The 22,291-nt window shown below is 38.1% G+C and overlaps 2 protein-coding genes across 4 annotated transcripts; both read left to right on the plus strand.

Moving 5' to 3' along the window:
* Window positions 1–3,027: 3,027 nt before the first annotated feature.
* LOC6031836 (B9 domain-containing protein 2) lies at window positions 3,028–8,450 on the plus strand. Its single transcript, XM_038261140.1, has 2 exons — window positions 3,028–3,070; window positions 7,818–8,450. Exons 1-2 carry the CDS (start codon window positions 3,028–3,030, stop codon window positions 8,255–8,257), a joined length of 483 nt encoding a protein of 160 aa, XP_038117068.1. The 3' UTR covers window positions 8,258–8,450.
* Window positions 8,451–8,609: 159 nt separating this feature from the next.
* LOC6035612 (serine-rich adhesin for platelets) lies at window positions 8,610–20,474 on the plus strand. 3 transcript variants are annotated; one of them, XM_038261732.1, is made up of 4 exons: window positions 8,610–9,088; window positions 15,808–16,053; window positions 16,135–17,420; window positions 17,486–20,474. In XM_038261732.1, exons 2-4 carry the CDS (start codon window positions 15,948–15,950, stop codon window positions 19,481–19,483), a joined length of 3,390 nt encoding a protein of 1,129 aa, XP_038117660.1. In that variant the 5' UTR covers window positions 8,610–9,088; window positions 15,808–15,947; the 3' UTR covers window positions 19,484–20,474. The 3 variants fall into 3 exon arrangements, with proteins under 3 accessions (XP_038117660.1, XP_038117661.1, XP_038117662.1); XM_038261733.1 differs by lacking the exon at window positions 8,610–9,088 and adding an exon at window positions 10,284–10,501; XM_038261734.1 differs by lacking the exon at window positions 8,610–9,088 and adding an exon at window positions 10,537–10,728.
* Window positions 20,475–22,291: the final 1,817 nt, after the last annotated feature.

Below are 22,291 nucleotides of genomic sequence, written 5' to 3' on the forward strand. Positions count from 1 at the left end.
TATGAAAACCATGCTAGAATATTTTAGAAATGTGATATTTATGCAGTTTAAAAAAAAACTTTTTTTAAAATTTTAATAGATTTTTTTTACATTCTTTAAGGCAATGATTCTTCACAAACTATTATTCCCAATAAAAATCACTGTAATTGCGGTCATGGTCTAAAATCTGCGTTCTTGAATCAAAAGTACTTCTAAGACACATCCCGGCCACCAACCCGCCGGATTGAACGACGATTGTAAAGATCTCCGACTTGAGGGAACATCCACTTGGTGAAGAGGCCGATGATAGAACCTTTTTTCCGATGTTCCAATTCTCTGCTCAGTAATCATCTTCTTGATGTAGATTTCTTAATGTTCATCTGTAAATATAACAAATATACATGATTAAATAAGAAATAAATCACAGTCATTAATTAGGACTTACCTCAAATATAATTTACAAAACGACAAGTCTTCTTTGCATGATCCTGTGCCTTAAACTTCAACAATTAACAGCTAATTCTCGTCTGCACTCTTCACCATCTTGATTTATAGGCAAAAGTTCAACGCTCGACATTCAAAATCAACACATTTCAATCTAACGTGTTTTTCACTTAAAAATCATGGGAAAAGTCAAATGGGGCAAATCGAAGGGAAATTCATTTGAATCCAAAGTGAACACCATGCGATACAATAATGAAATGTTTTTCGCTAGCGATCAGCTGATTTCAAATGATTTTCTCATCCATTCAACATGCAAATCATATGTGAGTCATAGGATAAGCATGTGATTTTATCGTGTTGTTTTTTAAAGACGCTCACGTGAAAAAACACATGAATTTGCTATGTTGGTTTCTTTCAGTGTAGAGTATCCCTTTACTCTGACACCACCCCCTCGTGCAAGGATGTTCATGACACAAATTACTCCCCTCCTTATAGGCTAGTACGCTGATCGGAAGGAAAGGGGTCAAGAAATAGCTTTACGAACAGCAGAACAAAGAATAGGGAACGATTTCTTGGGGCTTTTCTTCACCCTCTCTGGCTTGCTTACTCTGCCGCTGTTGCCCATTTGAAATTTTTCTTGACCGATTCCTTCCGAAGTGCGTATACCGCTTATATTAAATTTTTCGTTCGATTGACCTCATAGGGTACGTTCAAAAATTACATCCATAAGTAGGGGAGAGGGGGTCTCGGGATTGTGACAGGCAAGTCAGGGGGGATCGTAACCTGAGAGCCAGAAATTGGACGTAAACAATTTCCACTATATTTTTAAACTAACCTCCCGTGGCGTTCAATTTATCCATTCAATATTCTGAAAATTACTTTATTTTGTGAAAATGACTTTTTCAGCAAAATCAAGCAAAGTAACCAGCTTCCCCATTTATCGCCATCTTATTTTGTCAAAAACGTTTGCTCACACTCGAGCACGCATCCATAAGTGTTGTGAACATTGCATAAACTTTTTATGTGTAAAAGCATACTGCAAATATCTATATCAATCGGCACATACAACTTATATGCGGAGCTCACGAAGTCAATTTGCGAGACCAATATTTTCTACCAAAAAGATGGCAAGTTCGGTTACGTGCAATACGCATAAAACATCTATGAGCCTTGTGATCAAAATTATATGCGGCGCATATGAGGTTTAATATGACATGTCATAGTTTTTACGACGATGATTTAAGAAACGGTTATGTGTGTTTTGCATATAAAATCAATCATGAGATTATTTTCCGTGTTGAGTGTACACTCAAACCCCGATGGTTTGACACCAACTGTTGTCAAACGAACGGGGTCACTTTTTAGTTTGATATCCCTTTTACTCGGAGTTCACACACTCTATCAAACGTTTGTTTTGATAGTGTGCGTGAGTGCCGTGTAAAAAGTGACAGTTCTACTTTTTAGTTTGACTTTGACCAACCAACGGGGTACAAACTAAAAAAGTGTCAAACGAAAAAGTGACCAACCACCGGGGGTTGAGTGTATATGGTTCCCAATTCAGCCCTGCAATGGCAGGCGAAATGTCAAATATGAACTACCCTACTACTAACAAAAGTTTTTAAAAACATTTTTCACGAAGACAAAGAACTGCCGATAGACTAATTAGTCTATGGAACTGCCGTTTATTACATTGGATGTAAATAATACCACAGACAACAGACGTTCTGGATGAAAAGTTGATTTCGGTCGATTTCAACAAAATCTCTCGCGCTTGCAGCAGCTTGACAAATGTGAGGCAACCAAAGTGGCCAAAACTTGGTTCCTGAACCGATTTTAGCCCCGACGGATTGCCGATTGGAGTACGGCGTCGTTATTTGTGTTCCTTGTCAGCATGATTCGCAAAATGACCTCTATGACGGGGCTACGCTTCTTGAACCTGGTGCCACTTATGGAAGAGGACGGGAAGGGGAAGGTGTGAGGATGTTTGAGGATCGCTTGCACTGGAAATCCGATGGGGGAAACTGACGCGCTGGAGAGAACATTCAAGATTTAGGCCTTTGGTATGGCGATCAGGGTTCGCCGGAAGTGGCGGCACTTGAAGGTGGGGTGGGTTTTGAGGGCGTTGAAGAGGTTGGTGTCTTGGAGGTGAGGGTTGAAGTGATCGTGGTAGTTGGTTTGTCGGTTCCGGAGATAATCTTCGGAATGCGGTCGTTTGGGTCAAAACGTTTACGGGGTTGGCCGTGATAATAGCTCTTGCTGACGGCGCCGATGGCTTCCAGACTTTATCGGAACCAGTTCCGGATTGTCCAAGAAACGCTTGCCCATCTTCCCGATTTTCACCGGGTCTCCTCCTCCTTTTCGCTCTCCTCTGTTGGTTTTGTTTATAAACACAACCAGCAAGAATTTGACAGCCTCAAGCGCGGCCTTGGTTGCTGTGTTTATAAAAGCATCAAACTAGACTATTTTTTTAATATCGATAATTACATGAAAAAAAAACATCTATGTGCTTTACCTGTTTACATTTTTTTCGAAAAATTTAAATAATATATTTTTAAAATATTTCTAGGGAATGCATTTTCAAACACACCTTCTCAGAAAACCATCATGGCTGCTTTAGAGAGTGGCAATAGGCTAACAGATGGCGCTAGTAGATAAGCTGGATGCGGCTGCCATGTTTTTACACAAGATTTTCAAATTATTTTGTTCTAGCCGCTTCGTCTGTTGTCTGTGATAATACTTCTTGCGAGTTTTAGATTATTAAATTTTAATCTTTTGTTTACCACACGCAAAACGGACATTAGGTATAAATTCCTAATTTTTAGGTATAATCGAACCTGACTGCAATAAGGTATTTTATTACTAATCGGCTATTAGTAATAAAATTACTAGTCGCGTTTTAGTACGAGAATTCCTAAATTTTAGGTATAATTGAAGAACCAATATACCTAAATTTTAGGTATTTTCTGGAAAAGTGAGGGGACCAAAATTACTAATATTTAGGTATAATCCAAGATGGCGGACCATGATTATTACTAAATTCTAGGTATAAAAACCTAAAATTTAGGTATTTTCTGGAAAAGTGTGGAATCCAAAATTACTGATATTCAGGTATAATCCAAGATGGCGGACCATTATTATTCCTAATTTTTAGGTATAAATACCTAAATTTGAGGTATTTTCAGAAAAAGTGAGGGAACCAAAATTACTAATATTTAGGTATAATCCAAGATGGCGGGCCATGATTATTCCTTATTTTTAGGTATAAATACCTAAATTTGAGGTATTTTCTGGAAAAGTGTGGAATCCAAAATTACTGATATTCAGGTATAATCCAAGATGGCGGACCATTATTATTCCTAATTTTTAGGTATAAATACCTAAATTTGAGGTATTTTCAGAAAAAGTGAGGGAACCAAAATTACTAATATTTAGGTATAATCCAAGATGGCGGGCCATGATTATTCCTTATTTTTAGGTATAAATACCTAAATTTGAGGTATTTTCTGGAAAAGTGAGGGATCCACAATTACTGATATTCAGGTATAATCCAAGATGGCGGACCATTATTATTCCTAATTTTTAGGAATAAATACCTAAATTTGAGGTATTTTCTGGAAAAGCGAGGGAACCAAAATTACTAATATTTAGGTATAATCCAAGATGGCGGACCATGATTATTACTAAATTCTAGGCATAAAAACCTAAAATTTTGATATTTTCTTGAAAAGTCAGGGATCCAAAATAACTTATATTTAGGAATAATCCAAGATGACGGACCATGATTATGACTGAATTCTAGGCATAAAGACCTAAAATTTAGGTATTTTCTGGAAATGTGAGAGAACCAAAATTAATAATATTTAGGTATAATCTAAGATGGCGGACCATGATTATTACTAAACTCTAGGCATAAAAACCTAAAATTTTGGTATTTTCTGGAAGAGTCAGGGATCCAAAATAACTTTTATTTAGGTATAATCCATGATGGCGGACCACGATTATTCTTTATTTTAAGTGTAAAAACCTAAATTTGAGATATTTTCTGGAAAAGTAAGGGATCCAAAATAACTGATATTCAGGTATACTTCAAGATGGCGGACCATGATTATTACTAAATTCTAGGCATAAATGCCTGAATTTGAGATATTTTCTGGAAAAGTAAGCGCTCAAGGTATAATTCAAGATGTCGGACCACGATTATTCCTAATTTCTAGGCATAAATATCTAAATTTTGGGTATTTTCTAGAAAAGTAAGGTAACCAAAATAACTTATATTTAGGAATAATCAAAGATAAAATTAGGTATTATCCAAGAGATATGCAGGCAGAAGAAAACAATGGTCTAAATGATATTTATAATTTTATTTACATAAAAAACAACTTTTTATAAATGTTCTTACCTAAAAATACATTTATGATGATTTGAATATTTTATTATTTTAATATTTTGATGTTTTAATATTTTTATATTTTAATATTTTAAATTTTTAATATTTTAATACTTTAATATTTTATTATTTTAATATTTTAATATTTTAAAATTTTAATATATTAATATATTAATATTTTAATATTATAATATTATAATATTATAATATTTAAATATTTTAATATTTCATATTTTAATATTTTTATATTTTAATATTGTAATATTTTAATATTTTAATATTTTAATATTTTAATATTTTAATATTTTAATATTTTAATATTTTAATATTTTAATATTTTAATATTTTAATATTTTAATATTTTAATATTTTAATATTTTAATATTTTAATATTTTAATTTTTTAATATTTTAATATTTTAAAATACATTTGTGATGATTTGAATATTTAAATATTTAAATATTTTAATATTTCAATATTTTGATATTTTATTATTTTAATATTTTGATGTTTTAATATTTTAATATTTTAAATTTTTAATATTTTAATACTTTAATATTTTAATATTTTAATATTTTAATATTTTAATATTTTAATATTTTAATATTTAAATATTTAAATATTTAAATATTTAAATATTTTAATATTTTAATATTTTAATATTTTAATATTTTAATATTTTAATATTTTAATATTTTAATATTTTAATATTTTAATATTTTAATATTTTAATATTTTAATATTTTAAAATTTTAATATTTTGAAATTTTAATATTTTAATATTTTGATATTTTATTATTTTAATATTTTGATGTTTAAATATTTTTATATTTTAATATTTTAATATTTTAATACTTTAATATTTTAATATTTTTATATTTTAATGTTTTAATATTTTGATATTTCATATTTTAATAGTTTAATATTTTAATATTGTAATATTGTAATATTTTAATATTTTAATATTTTAATATTTTAATATTTTTATATTTTAATATTTTAATATTTTAATATTTTAAAATACATTTATGATGATTTGAATATTTTAATAGTTAAATATTTAAATATTTTAATATTTTAATGTTTTATTATTTTAATATTTTGATGTTTTGATATTTTAATATTTTAAATTTTTAATATTTTAATACTTTTATATTTTAATATTTTAATATATTAATATTTTAATTTTTTAATATTTTTATATTTTAATATTTTAATATTTTAATATTTTAATATTTTAATATTTTAATATTTTAATATTTTAAAATACATTTATGATGATTTGAATATTTTAATAGTTAAATATTTAAATATTTTAATATTTTGATGTTTTATTATTTTAATATTTTGATGTTTTGATATTTTAATATTTTAAATTTTTAATATTTTAATACTTTTATATTTTAATATTTTAATATTTTAATATTTTAATATTTTAATATTTTAATATTTTAATATTTTAATATTTTAATATTTTAATATTTTAATATTTTAATATTTTAATATTTTAATATTTTAATATTTTAATATTTTAATATTTTAATATTTTAATATTTTAATATTTTAATATTTTAATATTTTAATATTTTAATATTTTAATATTTTAATATTTTAATATTTAATATTTTAATATTTTAATATTTTAATTTTTTTAATATTTTAATATTTTTTAATATTTTAATATTTTAAATTTTTTAATATTTTAATATTTTGTTATTTTAAATTTAAGTATTTCAATATTTTAATATTTTATTGTTGGAATAATTTACTGCTTTAGTTTTTTAATATTTTAATAATTATTTATTTGTGATATTTTATTATTGTAATATTTGAATATTTTTACAACTTCAATATAAAAATCTTTTAATATTTTGAATTTTAGAATATTTGATTTTTTGGAGATTGAGGATGTTTGAAATTTAGGGTTTTTAAATTTTTCTCTCTCTCTCTTCCTCTTTCTCTCTATTTCGAGCTTGCTTTCTCTTCTCTTCTCTATCCTACTTTTTCTCGCTCTCCCATCCGCTCTATTTTTCCCACCTTCTCTCTTCCTCTCCCCCTCTACCACATTTTCTCCCCTTCTCTCTTTCACACTTTCTCTCCCTCTCCTACTTTCTCTCCCACTTTCTCTCTCATCTCTCTCTTTCTTCCTCCCACTTTGCCCCTTTACTCCCACTTGCTCTCTCCTACCTGTTACTCTATCTACCACTATTTCTCTATTTCTCCCCCTCTCTTGTCTCTCCTTCTCACTCTTTCTCTGTCCTCTCTTTCTCTTACTCTCTCTAGCACTATTTTTATCTTTCTCTCTTATACACACATTTTACCCCCCCCCCCTTCATTCTCTCTCTCACTCACTCACTCTCTCTCTCTCTCTCTCTCTCTCTCTCTCTCTCTCTGTCTCTCACTCTCTCTCTTTCTCTCTCTCTTTCTCTCTCTCTTTCTCTCTCTCTTTCTCTCTCTCCTTCTCTCTTAGTTTCTATCTTTCATCTACCCTCACCCTAGCGCTCTCTCTCTCTCTCCCACATTTTCTGTCCCTCTTCCCTCCCACTTTCTCTCTCCCTCTCTCCCTTTCCCACTTTCTCTCTCTTTACCTCCTTTTTCTCTCCCTCTCCTCTTCTCTCTCCCACTTTCTCTTCCTCTACCCTCGCCCTCTCACTCTCAGTCTCTCATACACACACGAGCACAAACGCACTTTCACACACGCATACATACACACACACATACACACACCCGCAACTCCCAACCAAATCACAACAAGATAAACTTTGGTTCACCAACCTCAAACCTTTCATTCGCCTCCAGCACCTTTCTCAGTGGATCGCACAATCCCCCCGGTTGGGGTTCCTTTATACTCCCCCTTTCCAGCTCTTCCGCAAACATCCGTCCTCAAGGGCACGAGAGGGAAGACGCGGCTTTTTTAATCCCGCCGGGAGTTGAAGGTTCCGTCCTCCTCCTTGGCACTCAAAAAGCGGTTCCCTTAAAAAAAATAAAGCTATGTAATTAAATCCAGTGAAGCCCCGGCGGAACCTCTGTCCCATCCTGGGAGAACTGTGCCACGCGTCGGATTTTGAAGAGCCGAACCTGTTCTGCAAATGGAGCGTCCAGTTCGGGTCCAGTTGGAAAGTGATTGAGGGTCACTGCGAGGGACAGAGTGTCGCCAACACGGCCCGCGTCGATCCTCGGCGGTCCAACTTTGGAACTCCGCTCGATTTGCACCTGGCCTGCCGCGGAATCCAGGTTTGGCCAAAGCTGCACGTGGAACTGATTGCGCTGAACTCGTTCGACAACTTTTGGCCAGTCGGGTACGGCTTTGCGTTTCTGCCGACCCAACCGGGGCTGCACTGGATCCGGATGGCCACGTGGAAAGTTTCGTCGGCCAACTCGAAATCAATTTCCGATCGGTTCCCGGCACAAAACTTACCTTGCCACTTCCCACAATTTAAAAATTAACAGCAGCACCACGGAACACAAACTCACAGCCGCGAAATTATTTTGACATTGACATGTCAAAACGTGAATCACAATTCTTGAACTAAAAAAATACTAAAATTTAGGAATTTTTAAGAAGTACTTCAATGTTCTAAAAAAATCCTAAATTTTAGGAAGAAAAAATTACTAATTTTTAGGTATAATTTGACAAGCTAGAACATAAGTTCAAAAAATACTAAAAATTAGGAATTTATACCTAATGTCCGTTTTGCGTGCATAACACTATTCGAGTTGCTCATCTTTTACATCTGTGTCCCTGAACAAACAGAGAAAAAGAACACCATCGGTACACCCCTCGGCTCAAAGTGAAAATCAGTCCGGGTTTGTTTTCAGTCGCCTCTCGTGTCCCCTCGCACGGGTTGCGTCCAAAGTTTCGACCAGTCGCCGATCCGCAAGTGCATTTTCAAACCCAGCCCGTGCACCACTGTTCATCACCGACTTTATCTGGATATTTTCCACCCGGAAAGGAGTCGAGGTTGCTTCGATTTTTCCCCTGAAAGTCTAAAGTGTGTGCGTGTGTGCTTCCTGGTAGCTGGGCGGAGGTTGCTGAAAACGGGGTGAAAAGAAAGAGGAAGAAGACGCGACTGTCAACAGCTGACAGTTTACCCAAACGTCAAACGGTGTGCGGTGCAAGAAAGAGACAAAAATCACAACAAACACCGAAAGCATCGGACGCGTACACCCACACAAGCGAGTCCCGTACTTCATTCATTTACCAATACTTTATTCATTTACGGACAGTTCATTCATACTCGTAGCGGTACATTGAAAGTGTGCGTGGAAGAGAGCAAGGTTTGTGTAGTACAGTGCTGTACAGTGATGCCAGTTTTTTTTTGGTTTGAGATTTTAAATATTGTTTTGAAGTATAAATGACAGTAAAAATTTGAGTTCAAGATGTTTTAGTAAAATTGAATTCAAAATTTAATTTAACAATTTCAATACGCTAGATTCATAATTTTCTGTAAAAAGAACCATTTTGTAAAAATTGTGTATTATTTTCCAGTAAATTTTCATTCCTTATGTTTTTTTAAATGGTCCAATAAACCAAATTTCCAGTTTTTGCTTTTTGGTTGTTTTTGAAACCGTCTTGAGTCAGGGGTATTAGAAAACATCCAAAAAGCAAAAACTGAAAATTTTGTTTATTGGACCTATTTAAAAAAAAAATACTCCAGACATAATAACATATTTTTTTTTATGTACGATTTAGGTTATGATGATATGGTATGATTTTGATTAACATGAGTTTTGATTCTTTTGTTTGTCACGTATCAACTTGAGCAATAACAATAAACACACCAAGTTCACAAAAAACAATCCAGCAGGGACCACTGCCAAGCTCACAAGTCCTATCGGTAGGCACGGTAATTTGTCACAATTTCGCAGAAGCCGTGAAATTGAATTCTACTTTTTATTTTTGAATGTTATAACGGTAAATTAAAAAGCTCAGTTTTCTTTATCATTATTATAAGTTTTTCTTTTATTTTTAATTCCTGAAATATTTCTATTTGGAGTCTAGATAATATATTTTTGCGTACGAGCTTTTTATGTCTTTCTGAAATAATCAGGCTTTTTCCACAAAATCAGGCTTTTTCCTAGAATTTTATCAAAAATATAACCTTTCAACAGTCAACTTGGCGGCTCCTTCTCGATCGTGGACTTAAGTAGGTATTAGACTATGACAAACAAACAAACTAGCACGTTTTCGTAATTGACAGTTTGCCAAACTCGCAAATAAAACAAAATGTATGCCGGTTGACGTTTCTTCAAATGTATAGGCAAACAATCACGAAAAATCGAATTTCGGAATTTCACAAAAATGTTTTAGTAAATCGTCGTATTTGTCCAGATCTGTAAGCCTCGTATTATGTACGAATCTTGATAAATGTTATTAATATTTTTGTCGTGAATTTATGCCGTGACAAATCACCATTCCTAGCGTTCGTTTCGCCTATGTGTGTGTCTGCCTGTCCCGTGTGTATAGAGGCCAATCTTGCTCTCACGCTGCAACCCAAGACGGACCAGTCAAATCGAAAAAGCTGCTGCTGCCGTCGAGAGTGTCAAGGAAATTTCCTGCCCCGAGAGCAGCAGAATTAGCAAAGAAGGAATAATCCAACTCCACCTCGAGGCCAGAGCCAGGCAACAAAGCACGGAACAGTACTGAACCCTTGGATAGCTTCACTCTAATCCTCTGGGGAGCAGCACCAGGTCAGTCTCGTTGTTTCCTTGGCCATTTTAGCCCATTTTAGGGGAACAGCAGAAAAGTGCGTGTGTTGCTTGAAGGTGGTGAAGGCGGCGGTGGCCTACCTCAACTCTCCGGATGACAGCAGCTGCCCGAACAAAAAAAATTACCCTCAATTCGAATAACCTCGAGAGGTAGTGACGAGGTCAATCCTCTCGTCTGGACTGCTGGTTCTATTGAAAGTAGGAAAAAGGTCCGTTCTTGAAAGTGATTGTCCTTCTCTCATTGCTCAAAATTGATTTTCTCCGTTTGTAATTCAATTAGCATCTAAAAGGTTCAAAGTACACGCGCTGCTCATTGAGTAAATCTGACGAAAGTTGGCCATTCTTGATACAGTTCGCCCTTTAATCAGTTCTGCTGGTTCATGTGTGTGTCTGCGTGAGTGCATGTGTGTCGCGGAACAATCAAGCCTCTAGCAGCGGTGGAAGTTGAGCCGTCATCATCGTTGAATGGGCCTGCAGGAAGTCCAGACATGTGGGATGATAAGGCACTGCGGAGAAAAAAACCATGGCGTTGTATTATCACGCGTCGTATGATGGTGGGCTGGTTTTGATTTCACTTTTTTCTTCCTTTTTCATGTATGTTTGCATTGTGATTGTCATCGCAGTGCATACAGTATCGCAACAACCATTCGCTGCGTTGCGGCAAATGAAATGGATTATTGGGCAATGTGACGAAATAGGGGAAATGTGCCTATTGTCAACACCTCGTAATTTGTTGGCTCATCAAGGAAATGTTACACGAAAAATGTGTGACATTTGAAATTCCATAAGATATTTTTTATCGTTATTTCTTTCTGTTTTGCTTGTTTGTGAAAATCCCTGTTTCACGGCGGTTCCAAAAACGCCCAAAAAGCAAAAAAATAAAAATTAATTATTTTTTTATTTTTTATTTTATTCGATGTTTAGGGAGCGTTATTTTATAACGTAACTCGTTTGGGGTGGAGGTGAAGTTGGTGGAGTTTTGTGAATCAAAAAAGAATGTTGATTAAAAGCAAAGAAAAACCCGATTTAATCCCACCAGGGGTGAGGTAGAGCCTTTCTTACTAAAGAATATAACTTCTTTCAATTCATAACATCGACTTGATACAAAAAATCTTATGATGAAAGCAATGTATTGTTAATGATGTGTTTTTCAAAAGAAATTGAAAACGCAATTTTCACCAACAGAATATTTTTAATCGTACAAATTTTTAATCAAACAAGCGTTTATGACAAACGCAAGCATGGCAAGCTTCCCATGCGTCAGTGACGACGCACACCGTGGTTTTGGTTTTTTAGTTTTGGTACGAGCCCAAAAACCGAACAAAGCAGGCGCAAAGCAAAACCGAGTTAACCGCACAGTGGGAAGCTTGCCATTCAGCATCTACGAAAGTGAGAGAGTCAGAGATAGCTATTTTAACAACCGCACCACTACACACTCAACTGCGAGAACCTTAGGTAGATAGCCATTGGCGTCGCGAGCATTAAAAACTTTGAAAACGATATAAAGCTTAGAAGCTTCGAATGCTCCTATTGGAATCCAATGAACTCTGTTAAATAAACTTACGAAATCACGATAAAATGAAGCCTACTTAAAGGCGATTTTAGGAGCACACGGGAAACTAATTGTTTGTACCCGGATGAATGTCCTAAGCCACAAAAGTTTTTGCATAAACATTGGACAGTTATGCAAAAACGGACAGAGCAAAAGAAACCGAAAAAGCTACGATATCTTACATGTTGAAGGAAACATCGGTAGACAAGCTACTACAAACGAGTATAAGTCGAGCCAAAACATTTATGCGCCAGCATTCTCGCGCCAGTATTCGAAGCTCAACTTGACAACTTGGCGACTTGGCGACGAAAATCAATGCAGTGTGATTTTTTGGCGATTTTTCCGATTAATATTCATGCTGTATCGTCTTATTTACGAAGATGAAAATGACGTCCAGCCATAAAGTAAAACCTATACTTTTCTTTAGTAAGAAAGGCAAAAGTAAATCGTTCTAAAATTGTTCAGGATTGCCGATCGATGTCAAATTTGTTTCAGATGCTCACTCATGGTCTGTACTATGAATGTAGGAAGAAATTTCGGATAAAATTAGAAACGTCAAATGTTGGCGAAGGTCACCAGGTGGGCTTTTACCTTTTTTTAGGGATTTTTTTTCTTATGGTAGGTTAATCAAACGGCTCTAACTCCAGAACCTCCAGAAATGCAATTTTTGAGATAAATAAAAGATACAAAAATGAAAAATTTTGATCATATTTTCATTTGAAAACTGTGTATTTTGTTGAAAAGTCTGACCACATCCGAAAACAGATGGATATTTCAAAATTTGAGCGGCAACTCGCCCAGGTTCAGCACACTAGCTTTCATCTGCATTCAGATGAATCAAAATCGGATTCAGGGGAGCTGAGAACGACGCGACACAAAATTTGGCAAAATTTTACCACACACGAACATCACTCAATCTACACGGAATTTATTTTCTCAAAATTCGAGGGTTGGAGATAGACGAGTTCTGTCAAAATGAATCGATAGAGCGTCGGAAATCAATGCAGTGTGATATTTTGGAGATTTTTCCGATTAATATTCATGCTATATCGTCTTATTTACGAAGATGAAAATGACGTCCAGCCATAAAGTAAAACCTATACCTTTCTTCAGTAAGAAAGGCAAACAACATTTTGAATTTCAGAAATTTCAAAATGCAAATCTGGAGTTTTTAAAGGTCCAATAAACCAAATTTTCAATTTCAGGAAAAGTTTATTTTACGAAAAAAATTCCGTCAATACCTCGATATTTTTAAACTAATGATTGGAAAGCAACTGTACGCCTGTAAAATGCATTTTAAAACACTTTTTCATCCTAATGTTGAAACCTAGGCTTGTAATTTAAATTTTTATATTTTTGCCCCGTTCGTTTGACAACAGTTGGTGTCAAACCATCGGGGTTTGAGTGTATACTTAAAAGAAGCAAATTCCAACAATTTTAAAAATTTAAAATTAAATTACAAATAGACATAATTCAATAATAATTTTAATATTAATCAAAAATATTTGTTTCATTTTTTCAAATTTGAGAACTTATGTATTTAAGAACTTTATAATTTAGGAACTTTAAGAGCGCACACATCGTTCAACAGGCTCCAACCGAACTGTCAAATGTTCAACTGTTCACGACACGAAATGAATGCCTTTTTTAAATTTTCAAGTTAAAGCCACCGGCAGCTACTGCAACTTCTTCGGCGTGTGCCGATTCAACATTTGTACAATTTACGACGACCGGGAGTGGGCAACACGGCCATGCACTGCTAGTAAAGCTGTAAAAATCCACCCGCAGAGCCATCCTCCGTTTAACCCTCTAACGCCCAGAGCTGTTTGCTTATCGTAAAAATAGTAAATGGCTTAATTTTGGTACAATAATGCAGGAAATACTTTACTTTGACCCAAAAACATCGAATTGGGGCAAAAAAGTAGAATTTGAAGTGGTGCACCAGAGCACCATCAGGAAGATGAGCAACTTTTTTTTAAACCACAAAATCTCGTTTCCTTCAAATCTATTGGTTCATTTGTTTGAAAACGCTTCGAAATATGTTAAAAACTACTTATTCTTAGCAGTAAGACCATATTTCTGAAGTATTAACTGCAAATTCTTAAATCTCTGCATTTTCAGGTTTATTTGATTGGCTCATTCAAAACCCACAAACAACAATTTTCATGAAAAATGAGGAAAATAATAAAACTATCGGTCTAATAACAATGTTTTGTCTTGTTTATGATTAGTCAAAACGTTTATACACTTTGTTTTGATAAAAATAAGCTTTTTCTGTAATTTAGAAAAAAAGTGCTCCTGAATATTTAGTTGCTCATATGCCTAGGTGGTGCTCTGGTGCACCAAATGAAAAAGGTTGAAAAACACATAAAACCGGTCCAAACTCACAATGTTATTCACAGGGGTTCTTGTCCAAGGTTCAAATGATAGCAAAACATTTTTTGTTTAATAAAATTTTGTGTTTGGTAATTTTTACGGGCTTTCGAAAACAGGTCTTATTTATTTCCCCAAAATTGGCCCATTTTTGTTTACATTTCACACTTTAACTTTGCTTGTGCTTAACCAAATTTGATGAAATTTAGGGAGATGTTAGTATACATTCTACATGAACACCTGCAACTTAAAGCACCATGAAAAGTTGTGTCAGTTCCGAGGTATTTGAGTTCAAAGTTTTGGTGCTCTGGAGTAACCATAGGCGGGAGAGGGTTAAACTACCTCCGATCTATCCGTCGGTAGGACAGCTGGAAGCCGACAATAAACTTTTTGGTTAACTCGTTGAAAAAAAAAACAATTAAAAATCAGGATTTGAACCACTGTAATCAAAAAAACTTTTGTTCGATAGCACTGCGCCTCTACCACCAGGACTACTTTTCCGCTGTTGAGTGAACTATAAATTCTCCAATGTAGAGTTTGACAGCTTGAAAATTGTTTTCTAAAATAGCCCTCGTGAGCCCTCAAAGCCCTCTTTGTGAGTAAATGAGGAAGGCCCTCACACTCACCGAGAGGGGTTGAGTAATTTACTCGCAGGTAACTTAGCTTTTCCTCATGATTGAGTAATTCGTGAGTGAGTTTCCGAACTCTGCTCCCATTTTTCAAACCTTTGGACTCCTAGGTTCGAGCCGAAACATGCAATGGAGACCACAAGACTTGGGAGTTGTTTAAAGTACAAATTGTCGAGGGAAACAGATTGGTCGGTGCAAAATAAAACGACACTGGCAACGTGTGTTTTGCGCTTGCAACACTGCCAGTTTTGCTGGGCGTAAAGGGCGGTTGGTGTCCAGCGCGTTTGGATCTGTCAAACATTGGCCAATCTGTTTTCTTGACAATCTGTAGTTTAAAGTGAATGGTTTGTTTTTTTGTTCTAAAAATAATTAAAGGAATGTCCTGGAATTGTCGAGAAACTTGTTTCTCGTTTTTCTCCACTCAAATAAATACAATAAATTCAAATAGAACAGGTAGCTTTTAAAGTTTAGTTGGATTGATGAAAATGGCTTCAAAGACCTTCTAATGATCTACCAATTTTTGAATGCCCTATCGATTTGTTTCTAGGTAAAATGACAAAATCACCCAACAGGTGAAGAAAGTTATTTGTTTATTTTATATTTGAAGCAACCTTATCGGTCAATTTCGCCACAGCAAATACCATAAGCCGCTGGTGCAATCATGAATCACTGGCTGATACGAAGCGTGAGAAACAAATCGAACGTGTTTAACACCGTTTTTTTTTCGCCTGCAGGTATTCGTCAGAACAAAAACATCCTGTTTGCTCTACCTATTTGTAACCCGACTTGGACTAAAGTGTAAAAGCCAAATAGTCAATTGAGAAAGTCCAGTTGATAACAGCAGGAGGAACTACCCACCACACGAATCAGCAACATGAGTAACCGGGACAGTAGTGCGATGGCCTCTACTATGGCCAAGCTGAAAGGTCAAAAGTGGAAGCTGTTTGCCGAGCTCGCCAACAAATGGACCGGTCTAGATTGTGAGTTTCATTGCTTGTAAACCGTGTTGTGGCAATTGTGCGCCAATCAATTAAACGCTCAATTAAAATTTTCTTTTTCAGCTGACGACGAGGACATTCCAATCAGTGAGTTGACGGGAGAGCACCGAAAGTCGTCCAAAAGTCACGGCAGTCACCACAAGAGTAAGAGCTCGTCTTCGTCTTCGTCGTCATCTGCCACCGCCAACAGTCAGAATGCCGCACGCAGCAGCAGCAATGTTTCGGCGAACCGGCCAAAGGGCAGCGTGATGCGACTGGACCGGGCCGACATGGGTCTCTACGGGTTGTGCCCCGAGACGGATCCTTTCTACGCAGTCATCTGTGATATCTGCGGCAGCGTGGTCAAACCACAGGGCCTTCAGAAGCATATGAGTAATCGTCACCATTCCTACTACAGTCACGCTGCCAAGAACGTGTCGACGTCGTCGTACAGCAGTCGAGATCACCACTCCTCGAGCAGCAGTGAAGTGAGCTCACGAAGTGCTGCAGCCAGTTCCAGTGAGTCGTCCGCCAGCCGATCCGAAAAGCTTCATCAATCTTCTAGCAGCAGCAGCAGTCACTCGTCGAAGCAGCAGCACGAAGACTTGGATAACACTCCGCTGAAGATTCGTAGCAGTTCGAGCTCGAAGGTCAAGGGCAAAAACGGCAAAAGCACATCCTCGTCCTCTTCGCACAGTTCCTCGCACCACAACGGCAAATCGTCCTCGAGTGGTAGCTCTTCTAGCAGTTCCAAATCGTCTACCCACAACGACGTCAACCCACCGACTGAAGCTCACAGCAGCAGCGCCAAGCACGAAACTTCCGGTTCAGCCACAGCTGCGACGCCCGTCGCCGCCAGCAACTCGTCGTCGAGTGCCACCCTACTGGACAAGAAAGGTTCCTCCTCGTCTACCTCATCCGGTGTCAGCAGCGACAACAACAGCACGGCATCGTCCATCAACGCGTCGCCGTCGGGAAAGGGGGGAAAGCGGAGCAGCTCCAGCAAGCTGCCGTCTTCTTCGTCCTCTTCCTCTTCGTCGTCATCCTCGTCGTCGTCTTCCAGTACGACTAGCGGAAATGGCAGTAGTACCAGTACCAGTAGCAGCAGCAGCAGCAGTAGCAGCAGTTCCGTCTCCGCTGCAAGTGGCAAGTCCGCGGACCGCAAGGGTGACCGGTCGCGGGAGTACGACCCGGATAAACACTGCGGAGTCCAATCGGCGGATGGAAAGCGCAACTGCACGCGGCCACTCAGCTGTAAGTCGCACTCGCTGTCGTCGCGGCGAGCCGTCACGGGTCGGAGCAAGTCGTTTGATAAGCTGCTGTCGGACCACAAAGCGGGAGCGGCTGGAGGAGCAACATCCAAGGAAGAAGTGAGTTGGGGAGTTGGGAGGTTGGGCGAAGGGTTTTTCTTACTGACTTTTTGTTTTTGTTTTAGAACTACATCGAGGTGGAATCGTCGAGCAACTCGTCGTCTGGATTTGATGCGGCGGACCGTGGACGCAACGCAGCCGCAGCTACTGCCGGAGAGCATCCCGGACTGCCGGAAGGTACCACTCATTTGTCGTTTACGCCGGAAAAGTCTAGTCCTCGCCCGGAGAGTGCACCGTCGACGCCGGGCAGTTTAAAAGCGGCGGCCAGCAGCAGTGGCAGTCTCGTGTCGTCTTCGCCGAAATCCGAATCGAAATCGGACCGCTCGTCGAAGCATAAGCAAAGTAGGGGTACGTCCGGTCAGCCAAAGTATCAGGAACCGCCGGCGTTGGTGCCACCAATTTCTCCGGCTGCGTTCGGTGGACAGCAGCCGCGATCGGCAGGAAAGCGGGATCAGCAACAAGTTACGATGCCGGCGGCTGCGGCCGAAATTCTGGCGCAGCACTTTGTCGAAGAAAATCCAAATACGGTCCTGTCGGATGCGACCATCGTGGTAGATCCAACAACAAACGAGTTGAAGCTTTCCGTTTCGGGAACGCTGCATCCGACGAGCGAAAACGAAACTGCCGAGGAATCGATTCAACAATTTGCCAACAGTTTGCAAGAGCAGCAGCTGACCGTTACCGTTCCACTATCTGTGATATCTTCAATGAACATTTCCGGAACGAACCTGGTCAGCGTAAACGCTGGAACCGACGAAGCGGCATTGGCTGGGTCTACGGCCACCACCGTGACGATGCACGCCGGTGAGATCCTTACGACTGCGGATGTGACTTCTGGAGAGGCCGAGCAGCAGCAGTTTATCCCGGCGGAATTGATTGGTCAGCTTCCGCTGGTTCAGGCCACCAACGGTGCCGAACTCCATGACCCCAACCAGTATATAACCACCACGACTGGTCAAGAACTGAGCGAGCATGCACTAATTTCAAACTACAACGATCAAATCAACTACACCCTACAAACGTTAGCCCAGAATCTTCAGAACGCGGAACAGTTGTCCGGCCAGACGCTTCAAACAGACCTGTCCGAGAGCATAGACGACATCGTACCGACCATAAATCTGCTTCCTTCGACGGCAAACCCATTGGTTTTGCCCCAGCTACAAGCGGATCTGGCCGATTCTATCATTCTTACCCCAAACCAGCTGTCGACGATATCGCAATCGCTGGTCGAGCAACACTACATAGAGAACGTTGCCCTCAAGCCGGAACTGGAAATCCTGACCGTCAACACCCCGGTGGACATTTCCAAACTGAACCTGCTGCGTACGGTCGATGCCGAGTTTCTCAAAGAACGCCATGCCCAACAACAGCAGCAGCAACAGGCCAACACCATGTACCACGCCCAGATTGATGACTTCCGCGGGGTCAAAATGTGGTACAGCAACCTGCCAAAGCCGCTACACGTCAACAACTTCCAGCTGCGTAAGCTCGGCGGCGGTTACGTCATGAACCGGAAGTTGCTGAACATTCGCAAGAACCTGGTCAGCGAATCGAACAACCTCGCCAAGTCGCTCAACTCCCAGCTGTCCCCGATCGGAGGACCGCGGAGTGCACTCAACTTCGCCACTTCCGGAGCCCGTTCCGGGGACCTGCTGTCGCCAATCGCCGGAATGGGCAAAAGCAAAGACACCAACGGCGGCCTAGGCCTCTCGAGCTCCCCGACCGCCAACCGGCTAGGGCAAGTCAACCGTGGCCAACGACGACTGATACTGCCACAGGCGGCGATCAAAAAACCGACTGAGAAGACTTCCTGTTTGCTAAGTAACGCGTACTTTAAGAATCTTATTAGTTCAATGCAACAACAGCAACAACAAACCGTTAGTCACCAAACACCCACCACAAACACAAACCACAGCCTGAAACGACCCTCGTCCTCGTCGCTGACGTCTCTCTCCAACAAGCGGCTAAAAATCATCAACAACCTGCAGAACTCGACCGCCCCGCCGCAGATGCTGCTGCAGCAGAGCAGCAGCAGCGGAAAAGTGAAGCCAAAAGTATTATAATTAGTGATTAGGATCTACAATCTCGACGGCGGCACCGGTGGCGGCGTAGGAGGAGGAGGAGGAAGAGGAGGAGCAGGAGGATGCGACACCGACGACGACAGCGAATAGCGAGAGTTGCCAGATCCGGAACAATACAAATCAACAACAGCAAACCAATTGGCCGGCTAATGCGAGCACAGACACACAAACAAACACACACACACGTGCCGCTCGGAAACAAATGAAGAAAGAAAGAAGAAGAAAAACGGGAATATTTATGGACTGAACGACGAAGATTGAATAATGTTTGTCTCTACGTATATTAAACTTATAAACAAAATAATCAACACATTATTCAAAAGATTAGATATAATGTCGATTTAGGGACGTTTTTGAATGACCTTTTCTACTTGATTTTCAAACAGTTTTAGTGAATTTTTTGAATGTTCTTTTTGTTTGTAGTTACTTTATTATTTACCTCATTTTGTAACGGAATTGTACACAAAATCAATAGAAAAACAATGCTTTATTTACTGGATCAACACGAATTCAAATTGTTTTTTTTTATATCTCAAAAACCAACCCGATACCAAACCAAAATCCGAAGAGAAAAACGTCCCTTAACAAAAGTCGAATCCTGCGCTCTGCTTCTGGTTGCAAACAGTTTCCTAATAAAAATTAAACTCAATACACAGAAGAAGCGTCGAGAAGCAGTCAAACTGATAATCTCCAATCGATAGTGACAGTGACGGAAGGGAAGTATCTTTGTTGAAAAGAGGCTTTAAATTGAAGCGAAAGGCTAAAGCAGACGGCAAAGGACAGTTTACGAGTTCCAGTTACTCTGAAGGACAAAACATGTTAAAACAAATAAAACAACAACAAACTACTCATTAAAATTAAACAAACATTGTGACAAGACTAAGTGAATGACAAAAAGTAAAAAACGCTATGTAAAGTTAGTCCTCTTTTTTGTAATGAGTCCAAATACACGTAATCTTTAATGCATCTATAGGGAAAGTTGATGTTTTAATGTTTTATTTTGAGAAAACACAAGGAGCTCTACAGTTCACCCACGAGTTTACTACGGAAGATAGAGCGCAAAATTCTCCGTTCGAAGACCCCGAGCACTTTCCGGTCGGCCGGAAAGAACCACAGCGAGTATTAAGGTCATACAAACCATACCAATCAGCATAGCGCAACAGGTACGCGTGTTGTAGCAAGAAGACGTTTAAATCTTTCTTGACCTTGTGCGGCTACTCTCCAATTTCCCAGGTTACAGATCTTCCGGACGTGCGCGCGGTTTCCCTGCTCTTCTGCCTAAGCCGCCAGCTGCTTCAGCGTGGTCAAAAAGCAGTCTGACAGTCCCCACACTCCGCCAGACACCTGCACTCCACCGTAGACCGTTCGTAGCACCTTCGTTCCAAGACTCCAAGGGCACGTTCGTCCTCCTGCCGCATCACCCAGGTCTCGTGGCCATAGAGGACTACCGGTCTAATCGGTGTTTTGTACATCGGCAGCTTCGTGCGGCATTGCAGCACGATTTCCAGCAGAAATACGAGTACCGGATCTCTTTGCTGGTGTCGTTATCTGCCGTTACCAGCGATCCCAAGTACACGAATTCGCTCACCTCCTTCAACTCATCATCATCCCCACAGCTAGAGGGGTTGACGTCTTTCGAACATGTACTTCGTCTTCGTCGTATTCATGCCAAGTCCTACACGTCTTGCTTGTACCTTCAGTCGGCTGTAGACACTCGTTTCTATGCCCGCCCTTCGAGTAATGCCCTCAAGGACGATGTTCAGTAGAGTCAGCTTGTCCGGGACATGGTGTCGATCCAAATCCCAAAATAAAATTCCCTGACTTTTCCCTGACCTCTCCAGACCACCAATTTTTTTTATTTTCTATTTTTTACTAACATATGGTTTCATGCATTTTCCTTTTTGAATATTGGAAATTTAAGATATTGAAAAATTTCAATGACTTTTTTATTTTTTTTAGGTCGATGCCATTTTTGATTGTGTTTTTATAAAAAATAAACTAAAAGTTTTTGTCTCCACTTGAAAAAATATGTAATTTTGCTGAACCTAAAGATTAAAAAAAACTAAGAAAAATATACAATTAAATGTGAATTTTTCAAGTACATGTTTACGGTCTAGGTCTTTTTCAACAATGTTTGTATTTAAAGTTAACAGTTTTTTCTGGATATTTGAAGAAAACATCTTCTTAAATATTTTTTTAAAAATATTTTTGCTATGAAATTTAAAAAAAAATGTCTACCTTGACCAGAGCCTAAAATACAACCTGCTCGAGCTTTTCAAAAAGTCATTATTTATCAAACTTAGATATTTGGGTGTATTGGAATAGATTTCAAATTTAAGCTCAATCTGACCACGGGAACTCCTCCTTGTAAGCCCTTGAATGTTGTTTGGAAAAAATATGTAAAATGTAGTTGTACAATCCCTATGAAATCTCGGATGCTGGATCTTAATTAAAGTTGAAACAACTTTTCCGAAGAGACCATATTTTATAAATTCTTGAACTCTCAAATTTCTTTATTCAAGGTTGTTACAGAGAAATCGAAAAAAAAATCCGCGCCATCCCGAAACCCAATCAACGCAAAATCCGCGTCATTTCAAGATAAATTATTATGCGGCAAACATACAAAAGAGTATCATAATAAATTCAATTTTGTAACTAAGAACACAGAATCTTGAAACGCTGAAAATGTATTTTTGCTAGGATTAGGTAAACTAGAGAGAAAAGCCAAAACAAACATCTTGGCAAAAAAATAAATAAAAAAAAATCAACTTTTAGAAGTTTTGATCAAAA

The sequence above is a fragment of the Culex quinquefasciatus genome, chromosome 3 (genome assembly GCF_015732765.1).
Source record: "Culex quinquefasciatus strain JHB chromosome 3, VPISU_Cqui_1.0_pri_paternal, whole genome shotgun sequence".
Classification (NCBI taxonomy): Eukaryota; Metazoa; Arthropoda; class Insecta; order Diptera; family Culicidae; genus Culex; species Culex quinquefasciatus.

Bases quoted from the DNA above. Each gene is read 5' to 3' on its own strand.
- LOC6031836 (XM_038261140.1), top strand. From the start codon at position 3,028: ATGGCTGCTTTAGAGAGTGGCAATAGGCTAACAGATGGCGCTA. The intron at 3,071-7,817 runs GTAGATAAGCTG...AATTAAATCCAG, and splicing joins TAGGCTAACAGATGGCGCTA to TGAAGCCCCGGCGGAACCTC.
- LOC6035612 (XM_038261732.1), top strand. From the start codon at position 15,948: ATGAGTAACCGGGACAGTAGTGCGATGGCCTCTACTATGGCCAAGCTG. The intron at 16,054-16,134 runs GTGAGTTTCATT...TTTCTTTTTCAG, and splicing joins CAAATGGACCGGTCTAGATT to CTGACGACGAGGACATTCCA. The intron at 17,421-17,485 runs GTGAGTTGGGGA...TTTTTGTTTTAG, and splicing joins GAGCAACATCCAAGGAAGAA to AACTACATCGAGGTGGAATC.